The 14007-nt window shown below is 37.2% G+C and overlaps 1 protein-coding gene across 1 annotated transcript in view; it reads right to left on the reverse strand.

Moving 5' to 3' along the window:
- Positions 1–1541: 1541 nt before the first annotated feature.
- The window catches only part of TMEM255B (transmembrane protein 255B), a 174454-nt gene continuing 161988 nt past the window's right edge, over positions 1542–14007 (reverse strand). Inside the window, exon 9 of the mRNA XM_053705455.1 lies at positions 1542–3134. Within this exon, the coding sequence (XP_053561430.1) occupies positions 2967–3134 (168 nt within the window). The 3' untranslated portion in view covers positions 1542–2966. The remainder of the gene's footprint in view (positions 3135–14007) is intronic.

Below are 14007 nucleotides of genomic sequence, written 5' to 3' on the forward strand. Positions count from 1 at the left end.
GCACCTGAAACTATGCCTCCCCCCACTTTGTCCTCACTCATGGAACACCCATGACTAAACCGAGGAGTGTTTACCCCAGGGGTCAAGTCCTACCAAAAAAAGTGTGGGAACTCACCAAGACTTCCACCCCCTCACAATTAATATTGTTTTAAACACACACATATTATATATATATATATATATATATATATATATATATATATATATATATATATACATATATACATATATAATGTATACACTCTGGTTACTGAAAGCAAATTAAAATCAATGAAGGGCTGAATGGTTGCCTTTGGGCCTGGGGATGGACACCCATGGTTACATTTTTACATGGCAGGGGTAAAAATTGTATTTGTAATTTAGCATTTAACTGATACTGAATACTGAGAAGCTTTAAAATAACTAAATTAGACACACATGAATGCCTGTTGTTTAATGTCAAGATCCAGGGTGTCCATACTTTGTTTTTAACTCACATGGTGCATAGCCAGCTTAGCTTAATTTCCTCACACCCTTTTTCCTCCCCCCTCCTTCCTTTCCAGGGCGGGCTGAGACCTCAGTGTCTGACAGCAAATCCAGACTCCTCCTCCGTCACTGAGTCTCACCCACTTAGGGGAGCTAAATAACCCCAGAGCAAGCCACACAGAAATGTAAGCACCATGTGTTCCCCACAGTGTGTGGTGATCACACAGCAGGACCGCTAACAGGCTTGCTTTTAGTGTATTGTAGGAAGTATTTCTGCCCATTACTAGAGGATCTCACAATCCCTCTAACCAGACTGTGCTCCAGCTCCTCCCATCAGCAACAGCAGTGTTAACTGAAGCATTTCTGTTGTCTGACATCGGTTTAACCTAATAATAAGGTTTACGGAACCGCCACTGTGTAGCTGCATTCGTTCATTCATCTATTTGTTAAAGGAGCCGATTGGTTTGCATTTTTAAACAATCCAAAAAAAAAAAGAAAAATAGTGTCTTATGTTTTAACATTAAAAACCCTCTTTCTGAACTATGGCTAGATGTTAATCAATAGAAAAGATTATCAAAGAATGTAATATTTGCATTCTTATAAAGAAATATAATTTTACTGGGAAAAATTGTAGATAGACCTTTTAATTGGAACAGAATCTGCCTCTTTATCTTGTAACTAAATTAATATTAAACATACCTGAGAAATATAAGCTCACATTTTCAGAAACAATTAGAGCAATAGGGGCCGATTTATCAAAGTCTGGCGGACATGATACGCTGGAGCGTATCATGTCCGCCAGACATCGCTAAATATACGCATACGCTGTCGGCATTTAACATTGCACAAGCAGTTCTAGTGAACTGCTTGTACAATGCCGCCCCCTGCAGATTCGCGGCCAATCGGCCACTAGCAGGGGGTGTCAATCAACCCGATCGTACATGATCGGGCGGATTGATGTCCGCAGCCTCAGAGGCAGCGTACCAGTTAAGGAGCAGCGGTCTTAAGACTGCTGCTTCATAACTGCTGTTTCCGGCGAGCCTGAAGGCTCACGCGGAAACAGGGGCATCAGGGGCTATTCGGCCCTTGATAAATTGGCCCCATAGTATCAAGCATTTAATAGTTGACATTAGCAAAAAAAAAATACAGTGTCTCTTTGTTTTGCTAAATTAAAGGCTAGATTACAAGTGGAGCGCAAAAATATTAGCACTATTGAGTGCTAACTCTGCTCAAGTTAGAGCAGTAGCGCTCTTATTCTTGTGCTCATATTACAGCTTGAAAGTAAAATGTTTTCACTCGAAAGCCCTCTCCACTAGATTTCTGTGGGGAGCGCTACAAAACCCTGTTCTGTGTTTCATATAATTGCTAACCTGAAGGTACTCTAAGCCAAGTGCACAAAGCCAAAGATGTATTAAAACATAACAAAAGAAAGAAGAACATTATATTTTTATTTTAAATATAGCTGTCTATATTTACTGTAAAATATATATGTTACGGGTAAAGTCAGAAATCCGTGTAATCCTAGGATTACCTGGGTAAATCTGACATTGCCCAAGTGGCTGGGAATAAAGCCCAATGTAATGTAATTACCCCATCTACACTATTGGAACCCCCGAGCAGAGGCAAAAAAAGATAGTGAAGATGTATCATTTGCAGTGCATCGTATATATGTTTGATGTGGTGACTCGATGCACTCAGAGAAGATTTATTCATGTTACATCGGGCTTTACCCACAGCGCTTGGGTAATGTCAGGTTTACCCAGGTAATGCTAGGATTACCCATTTCTTACTTTACCCGCAACATATATATATTTATCTATAGCCATATATGGAGATATATAAATATATATATACATTAGTGGAATACTTTATTTTAACATGTTTTACATGTGTTTTGTTATACTTTTCTTTTAGCCCTTTACTTCAGGTATCATGTTGTGCTGTAATATGAGCTATGTTTAATGCACCAATGCTATCCATTGAAAGTGTAGGGTGTGCTAAAATTCTCTGGTAATTTTTACCATTCACTTAGAATACCAGATTGTGTGCTATTCTATGCGCGGGCCCTATGCCCTCCACTTGTAATCTGGGCCAAAACTGAGGTAAATGAATAAAGCTGTATTTATATGTCATCCTCTTTTGTAATGAATAATTCTGATCATAAACTCTACTTTTATATGTATATTTATATGTTTTTAATTGTATAATTTTAACAGCAAGAAGAACGCATCGTTTATAGGCAAATTAAAATCAATAGAAATCGTACAAAACTTCTCACTATGCTGATAGTTTATAACAAACAAATCTACAGGAAATAAACTACCTTGTATAATATTGCCATTGGCTTGTGCAGTCTGATAATTAATATCGGACATTTCTCCAAGTCAAGAAATGGAATGATGTGTTGAATTTAACAATGTGCCACAAGCCCTTAAATATTTTGTTTCCTGTTTTTTTTTTTTTTTTTACTTCAAGTCTTTGTATTAGAATAAGAATTGAGTCTATGGCACGTAAGGTGGTGGTTTTTCTCCTGGCAAGAGATTGTTGGCAGCATAGTGAGAGCCCGGGCTAGAAATGAGTCCATTCGTTGAGCTGGAGTGAGACGGATGCTGGTTGTCATCAGATAACGATATATCTGCAGATGAAGTGGCAGGATACGAACCTGTTGGCTGCAAACAATGGTATTTGGAATAAATGTATTCTGCAGCCATTAACAATAATAATATGTTTTAAACATTATTTCTTTCAATAGCTACGAGGGCTAAAAATTTAGAAAGTCAAAGGTACTCCTGAACCTATTTTAAATATACATAAATAAATTCAAACCTTAAGATGTTAACTTTACCTGTAACTATATAACTTTACTGTTCAATAAAATGAAATTAACCTTTAGGTATCTTGTGGGTGACAAAAAATGTTATTCGTAATTTTATTATGAACTGAAATGAAAATTGATTTACTTTTTTTGTTATAAAATGATTATATATATATATATATATACACACAGTACTGTACAAAAGCTTTAGGAAGGTGGGAAAAAATGCTGTAAAGTAAGAATGTTTTTGAAAAAAAGAATCTTAATAGTTTTTATCAATTAACAAAATGCAAAGTGAGTAAATAAAAGAAAAATCTAAATCAAATCAATATTTGATTTAGGCAGCCTCAGTTGCTTTTGTCTCTTCATGTATTCCCAGACAGGGTTGATGATGTTGAGATCAGGGCCTACAAATTTCCTGACTTGGCGCAAGTGTACCTAGATGAATTGATGCTGTTACGAAGGCAAAGGGTGGTCACACCAAATATTGATTTGATTTAAATTGTTCTTCTGTTCACATACTTTGCGTTTTGTTTATTAATAAGAATTTTATTCTATTTTAGAACTAGAGGCCTACTTATCAAGCCGTCAACTGTGCTGTATTAGCCGGGACCAATACGCTCGCCTAACGCCGCGGACCTGAATACGCTCTCCATATTTATAAAAAAAAGCTGCGGACCAAGTACAGGGCGATGAGCAGCGGACTGTTGTTAACTAGCAGTCATCAATCTCGCTGCTATTCGGCTTTTTCACAACTTTATTTATACCCTGTCACTAAACACCGCCACTATACTAAAATGTTTAACCCCTATCCCGCCGGTCCTAGACCCCTCCGCAACTAAATAAATGTATTAACCCCTAAACCGCCACTCCCGGAGCCCACCGCAACTCTAATAAAGTTATTAACCCCTATTCCGCCGCTCCCCGACACCACCGCAACTAACTAAATGTATTAACCCCTATCCCTAGCCGGCAGAAGTCTTCATCCAAGCGGTCCGAAGTCTTCATCCAACCGGACAGAAGTCTTCATCCAGACGGCATCTTCTATCTTCATCCATCCGGCGCGGAGCAGCTCCATCTTCAAGACATCCGGCGCAGAGCATCCTCTTCTTACGATAGCCGCTGAAGAATGAAGTTTCCTTTAAATTATGTCATCCAAGATGGCGTCTCTTAGATTCCGATTGGCTGATAGAATTCTATCAGCCAATAGGAATTAAGGTTGAAAAAATCCTATTGGCTATTGCAATCAGCCAATAGGATTGAGCTTTCATCCTATTGGCTGATCCAATCAGCCAATAGGATTGAGCTTGCATTCTATTGGCTATTCCAATCAGCAAATAGAATGCAAGCTCAATCCTATTGGCTGATTGGATCAGCCAATAGGATGAAAGCTCAATCCTATTGGCTGATTGCAACAGCCAATAGGATTTTTTCAACCTTAATTCCTATTGGCTGATAGAATTCTATCAGCCAATTGGAATGTAAGGGACGCCATCTTGGATGACGTCATTTAAAGGAAACTTCATTCTTCAGTCGCCGTCGTAAGAAGAGGATGCACTGCGCCGGATGTCTTGAAGATGGAACCGCTCCACACCGGATGGATGAAGATAGAAGATGCCGTCTGTATGAAGACTTCTGCCCGGTTGGATGAAGACTTCGGCCCGCTTGGATGAAGACTTCTGCCGGCTTCGCTGAGGACTTCTGCCGCTTTGTTGAGGATGGATGTCGGGTCTTCAAAAACTGTGAGTGGATCTTCGGGGGTTAGTGTTAGGTTTTTTTAAGGGTTTATTGGGTGGGTTTCATTTTTAGGTTAGGGACTTTGGGCGGAAAAAGAGCTAAATGCCTTTTTAAGGGCAATGCCCATACAAATGCCCTTTTCAGGGCAATGGGGAGCTTAGGTTTTTTTAGATAGGGTTTTATTTGGGGGGGTTGGTTGTGTGGGTGGTGGGTTTTACTGTTGGGGGGGTATTTGTATTTTTATTTACAGGTAAAATAGCTGATTTCTTTGGGGCAATGCCCCGTAAAAGACCCTTTTAAGGGCCATTGGTAGTTTATTGTAGGCTAGGGGCTTTTTTATTTTGAGGGGGCTTTTATATTTTGATAGGGCTATTAGATTAGGTGTAATTAGTTTAAATATTTGATCATTTATTTTTTATTTTGTGTAACTTAGTGTTTTTTATTTTTTATAACTTGGTTGTTATTTGTTTTGTGTAACTTAGTTGTTATTTTTTTGTAACTTAGTAATTTTTAATAGTAAATTTAAATAACTTGAGTAGGGTTAGGTTTTTAAATATATAATATAGTTAATTTAATTTGTAGTTTAATGTAATTTTAGTATAATAGCTAGGGTAGATTAATTATTAGTTTAATATAGTTTAATGTAATTTTAGTATAATACTTAGGGTAGGTTAATTAGTAGTTTAATGTAATTTTAGGATAATAGTTAGGGTAGGTTAATTAGTAGTTTAATATAGTTTAATGTAATTTTAGTATAATAGTTATGGTAGATTAATTATTAGTTTAATATAGTTTAATGTAATTGTAGTATAATAGTTAGGGTAGGTTAATTAGTAGTTTAATATAGTTTATTTTAATTCTAAAGGTAAGTTTAAATTTATTATAAGATAGGGATGAGTTAATATTTAATGTAAAGTTAGCGGGTTGTTAGGTTTAGGGGTTAATGGCTTAATTTAGTTTATGGCGATGTGGGGGGCTGGCGGTTTAGGGGTTAATTGGTTTAGTAAGTGGTAGTGATGTGGGAGGCCAGGGGTTTAGGGGTTAATAACTTTAATTAGCTGCGGTGGGGTCCGGGAGCGGAGGGATAGGGGTTAATACATTTATTTAGTTGCGGCGGTGTCGGGGAGCGGCGGAATAGGGGTTAATAACTTTATTTAGTGGAGGCAGGGGCCGGGAGCGGTGGGATAGAGGTTAATAACATTATGTAGGTGGCGGCAGTGTTTAGACTCGGGGGTTATGTTAGGGTGTTAGGTGTAAACTTTACTGGTTTTCTACCATAGAAATCAATAGGATATCTGGCAGCAGCGAACTTAAGCTTTCGCTGCTTTCAGACTCCCATTGATTCCTATGGCATCCGCGGCCTCCAGAGTGGCAGATTGAAAACCAGGTATGCTGGGCCGGAATAGTGGCGAGCGTACCTGTTAGAAGTTTGATAACTTGCAAAAGTTGTCAGATAGTGCCGAATTTGTATTCGGAACATCTGTAATGATGTAAGCATCGATCTGTGTCGGACTGAGACCGGCGAATCGTATGTTACGTCACAAATTTCAATATTTGCCGGTCTGTAGGCTTTGATAACTAGGGTGAATCAGGCTCGCCACAATTACAGCATTTTTTCATAGCTGCCTAAAACGTTTGCACAATACTACACTTAGAACCATGTTAATCAGTTTTCAAATATTTGAATAGGTCCTTCTGTATTATTATTGCTTTTAATTAAATTTATTTTATAATTCTGAATATCTGTAAAGAAATATATATTTTTGTCAATATGGTCAATTTCAGCATCCTAATGAAAACCAAAGACAACCACAGCCCAAAGATGTAACTTCAGAAAGGAAGATGCAAACTTGAGTCATGAAGTTGTGGCCCAAAACATCTGTTTAAGAATCCTTTAAACATAGTTTTCTTACTCGGGCCACCAATATTAAAGGAACAGTCTACTCCAGAATTTATATTGTTTAAAAAGACAGATAATCCCTTTATTATCCATTCCCCAGTTTTGCATTACCAACACTGCTATATTAATACACTTTTTACCTCTGTGATTACCTTGTATCTAAGCCTCTGCAGATTGCCACCTTATCTCAGTTCTTTTAAAAGACATGTATTTTAGCCAATCAGTACTGACTCTTAAATAACCCCATGGGAGTGAGCGCAATGTTATCTATATAACACATATGAACTAGCAGTGTCTAACTGTCAAAAACTGTCAAAATAAGAGGCAGTTAAACGGCCTAGAAATTAGCATATGAGCCTACCTAGGTTTAGCTTTCCACAAAGAATACCAAGAGAGCAAATCAAATTTGATGATAAAAGTTAATTGACATATTGTTTAAAATTGCATGCCCTATTGTAATCATGAAAGTTTAATTTTGACTAGACTGTCCCTTGAAGTATAATATTATACAGTAAGGGTTCTAGTAGAACATCTGCTATATTATGGTAGACCGGGTTACTGATGTACTGTTATGTATGGCAGAGGCAGAAAGAAAGTTTTCCAAAGGGCATGACACTGACACAATTATTTTATTGCACCACTTGCAGTACCAATCAATATTCTTGTCATAATAACTAAAATATTGTCTTTAGCTTATTTATATTTATCTTAATGAGATAATCAAACCTCTGCTGCCTGGCTTTTTACAATATATTTATAGTAGATATGCAGCCAACCAGAGGAGCCATGCTCCTAATTGCTCATTATCTTAGGGAAGACTGTGGAGCTCTGCCATGTATAGCGCATGTTATGCTTACGCAAGTGATTATCTGATGCAGCGACAAGTGCTTGCACTGGTATTTTTAAAGTTCAGCTTAATGTACATAATAAGGAATAAATATAGACATAAGGGCCCCATTATAGTGAAACATCTTCTAAGTGTATTTGAATCTAATTTTAAACAAATGATTATTTAAAATGAGTTTTTGGAGCTTTAGTTATGCCAGATAATTATTTATGCAAATTAGCACAGCTAATTAGCACAGAACATTAAAATACATTTATTAAGGTAAAAATAATAGGGCGAATTAAATTTAGATGCATAATAACTAGCGTTAATACATTACTGACATGTCCCTTTAAAGTTTGCACTAGAAAGAGGGTAATTACACTGATCCCCCAGTCATTTTTCAATAGGTAGGAAGATAAGGCTCCTTACAATGAAACCTGTCTACCCACATTTGCAGCAAGCAAACAGTGGATGCAGCTTGTCTGCTGTCCACATTTATTACAGGACAATCAACTGCTTGTGCAATTAAAAGGTAACACAAGAGCTCCAAGGCAACCTGCTGCTTGATAAACGGAGCCCAAAGACTGGAACAGTTGGTACAGTGGGTATTGAAAAGAATCACCCCCTTGAAAATAGTCACATTTTGTTGATCTGCAGCCTGAAATAAAGACAGACACAATTTTTGTTTATCCAGTTGTAATAACTCAGTGCAACTTATAACATCCAAGTGAAAGATATAACACCAACCTGTCAGGCAAAAATAAAGACAACTCAAAAACAGAATCACTGAATTGGAAAAAGGATCACCCCCTTGTGTCAGTATTTTGTTGAACCACTTTTTGCTTTAATTACAGCCTTTAGTCTGTTGGGATATGTCTCTACTAACTTTGCACATCTAGACTGCAATTTTTGCCCACTCTTCTTGCATAACTGCTCCAGTTCCGTTACATTTGATGGTGACTGTTTGTGGACTGCAGTCTTCAAGTCATGCCACAGATATTCATTAGGGTTTAAGTCTGGGCCCTAACTAGGCCATGCAACGACATTCACATTTTTCTCCTTTAACCACTTTGGGTCATTGTCATGTTGGAAGGTAAACCTTCTTCCCATTGACAAATTCTTGGCAGAGGGCAGCAGATTTTCCTTAAGAATTTGACGGTATTTTGCCCCACCCATTATTCCTTCTATCCTGACGAGTGCTCCAGTGCCTGCTGCAAGGAAACCTCCCATAACAGGATATTACCACCTCCATGCTTTACTGTAGGTATGGTGTTATTTGGATGGTGAGCTGTATTGGATTTCCTCCAGACATATTGTTTGGTGTTGAGGCCAAATAATTTAGTCTCATCTGACCATAACATCTTTTTCCATGTGGCCTCAGAATCTCCAAGATGTGTTATGGCAAAGCTCAGTCGTGACTGCATGTGGCCTTTCTTGAGAAGTGGCTTTTTTCTTGCAAGCCTCCCATACAAGCCACATTGTGGAGAATTTGTGATATTGTTGTCACATGCACACAATGACCACTCCGTGTCATAAATTCCTGCAACTGCTTCAGATTTGCTGTGGGCCTCTTGGTAGCCTCTCTGACCAGTTTTCTCCTGGCTCTTTCATCCAGTTTGGAGCGACGTCCTGATCCAGAGAGGGTCTGTGTTGTATCAAATACCTCCCACTTCTTAATAATAGACTGCACTGTGCTTCTAGGCATTGATAAAGCCTTTGGTATTTTCTTGTATCCATCTCTTGACTTGTGCATATCCACAACATTATCCCAGAGATCTTTTGACAGTGCCTTGCCACACATAGTTGATTGTTTGCTTCAGTTGCACTACCAGGGACTAAGATGCTCCAGGAAAGCTCTTTTCATGCTGAGCTAATTAATATGCCCACAGCTAATCACAGTTGAAGGTCAAATGGCTTTGTGTGTGCCATTGAGAAGGTGATTAGCTACACCTGATTGAGTTTACAAGTAATTTTAGGAGGGGGTGATCCTTTTTCCAACTCAGTGATTCTGTTTTTGAATTGTCTTTATTTTTGCCTGACATGTTGGTGTTATATCTTTCATTTGGATGAAGTTGCACTGGCTGCAAAGCAACAAAATGTGATTATTTTCAAGGGGGTGATTCTTTTCAATACCCACTGTATATATCGTAAAAGTGTCTTACAGCGAATGCAGCACTAATTCATTATTTTTAGTCCATTGAGTATAATGCAAAGCTGCTTTTTTAACAAAAGATATGGATGCACAAAACTATTTAGTGTGAATGGCACAATCTTGATTTGATGTACCAGGTAACAGCAGAGAAGATTGCTGAGATGCTAGCGCTCAGAGCAGAGAAGTACGGTCAATTCCATACACTCTTTGTGCACATTCACAGCCAACCACTAACAAAGACCACTTCAGGGCAACAACAAGATATTTGTTATCAGTGAAACCCCTGACGTTTATCTTTAGAGACGAGTGATTGTTTTATATGTATGGTGTGAGCAAGTAATTTCTCCAAATAAAAAAATGACATGCTCTAATCCAAGTATGTAATTTTAGGACTATAGACCCTGCTCTACTGTGTGTTTAACGTCTGCAAAGGGTTTAAACACACAGTAAAAGTGCCGCTCGGGACCTGTGGTGCACTGCTGGTCTCAAGTGGAACCCACCACTGATCCAATAAGCAGCGTTAGTCACAAAACTTAGATGTGCAATGAGATCTACTGATTAGAACAGAGGCAACTTCTGAGCATCACTTTTACTGTGTGTTTTACCCCTTTGCAGAGGTAAAACACACAGTAGATCAGGGTCTATAGTCGTAAAATGACAGGCTCTACTCCAGTTTTTCAACTATTATGGCCCTTTAAGGTTATTTTAAATCTGATTTTGTCATTTGACTTTGCACTGGATGTTTTTGTTGCCATTGTATATGCACACATACACACACCTATACAAACTCATATACATACACACACCTATACATACTCATATACATACACACACCTATACATACCCATATACATACACACACCTATACATACTCATATACATACACACACCTATACATACTCATATACATACACACACCTATACAAACTCATATACATACACACACCTATACATACTCATGTACATACACACACCTATACATACTCATATACATACACACACCTATACATACCCATATACATACACACACCTATACATACCCATATACATACACACACCTATACATACTCATATACATACACACACCTATACATACCCATATACATACACACACCTATACAAACTCATATACATACACACACCTATACATACTCATATACATACACACACCTATACATACTCATATACATACACACACCTATACATACTCATATACATACACACACCTATACATACCCATATACATACACACACCTATACAAACTCATATACATACACACACCTATACATACTCATTTATATACACACACCTATACATACTCATATACATACACACACCTATACATACTCATTTATATACACACACCTATACATACTCATATACATACACACACACCTATACAAACTCATTTACATACACACACCTATACATACTCATTTACATACACATACCTATACATACTCATATACATACACACACCTATACATACTCATGTACATACACACACCTATACATACTCATGTACATACACACACCTATACATACTCATATACATACACACACCTATACATACTCATGTACATACACACACCTATACATACTCATGTACATACACACACCTATACATACTCATATACATACACACACCTATACAAACTCATATACATACACACACACACACCTATACATACTCATATACATACACACACCTATACATACTCATGTACATACACACACCTATACATACTCATTTACATACACACACCTATACAAACTCATATACATACACACACACACCTATACATACTCATTTACATACACACACCTATACATACTCATGTACATACACACACCTATACATACTTATATACATACACCTTTACATACTCATTTACATACACACACCTATACATACTCATATACATACACACACCTATACATACTCATTTACATACACACAACTATACATACTCATTTACATACACACCTATACATGCTCATATACATACACACACCTATACATACTCATATACATACACACCTATACATACCCATATACATACACACACCTATACATACTCATATACATACACACCTATACATACCCATATACATATACACACCTATACAAACTCATAAATAAACACACCTATACATACTCCTATACATACACACACCTATGCATACTTGTATACATACACTCACCTATACATACTCGTATACATACACTCAGTGACTCACCTATACATTCTCATATGCATACACTAACCTATATCTACTCGTATACACATACTCACCTATACCTACTCGTATACACACACTCATCTATTCATACATGTATACATAAGTCACCTATACATACTCATATACATACACTCACTGATACATACTCGTATACATACACTCACCTATACATACTCTTATACATACACTAACCAATACATACTCATATACATACACTCACCTATACATACTCATATACATACACTCACCTATACATACTTGTATACTGTACATACACTCGGTGACTCACCTGTACATTCTCATATACATACACTAACCTATACATACTCATATACACATACTCACCTAAACACACTCGTATACACATACGCACCTATACCTACTTGTATACACACACTCACCTATACCTACTTGTATACATACACACACCTATACATACCCATATACATACACTCACCTATACATACTCATACATACACACACCTATGCATACTCATTTACATACACACACCTATACATACTCATATACATACACACACCTATACATACTCATATACATACACTCACCTATACATACTCATATACATACACACACCTATACATACTCATTTACATACACACACCTATACATACTCATATACATACACTCACCTATGCATACCCATATACATACACACACCTATACATACTCATATACATACACACACCTATACAAACTCACAAACATACACACCTATACATACTCATTTACATACACACACCTATACATACTCATTTACATACACACACCTATACATACTCATATACATACACTCACCTATACATACCCATATACATACACACACCTATACATACTCATAAATAAACGCACCTATACATACTTGTATACATACACACACCTATACATACTCGTATACATACACTCGGTGATACACTAACCTATACCTACTTTTATACACGTACTCACCTATGCCTACTCGTATACACACACTCACCTATACATAAGTCACCTATACATACTTGTATACATACTCGTATACATACACTCACCTATACATACTCGTATACATACACTAACCAATACATACTTGTATACATACACTCACCTATACATACTCGTATACTGTACATACACTCGGTGACTCACCTGTACGTTCTTGTATACATACACTAACCTATACATACTCATATACACATACTCACCTAAACATACTTGTATACACACTCACCTATACCTTCTCGTATACACACACTCACCTATACCTACTTGTATACATACACTCACCTATACCTACTCGTATACATACACTAACCAATAAATACTCATATATATACACTCACCTATACATACTCACATACATACACTCGGTGACTCACCTGTACATTCTCGTATGCATACACTAACCTATACGTACTCGTATACACATACTCACCTATACCTACTCGTATACACATACTCACCTATACCTACTCGTATACACACACTCACCTATACCTACTTATATACATAAGTCACCTATCCATACTCGCATACATACACACACCTATCCATACTCGTATACATACACTCACCTATACATACTCACATACATACACTCGGTGACTCACCTGTACATTCTCGTATACATACACTAACCTATCCATACTTGTATACATACACTCACCTATCCATACTCGTATACATACACACACCTATGCATACTAATATACATACACACACCTATACATACTCGTATACATACACACACCTATACATAATCATATGCATGCACACACCTATACATACACCTATGCATACTCATATACATACACTCATCTTTACATACACTCACCTATACATACTCATATCCATACACTCAGACAC

Source organism: Bombina bombina, chromosome 3 (genome assembly GCF_027579735.1).
Source record: "Bombina bombina isolate aBomBom1 chromosome 3, aBomBom1.pri, whole genome shotgun sequence".
Lineage (NCBI taxonomy): Eukaryota > Metazoa > Chordata > Amphibia > Anura > Bombinatoridae > Bombina > Bombina bombina.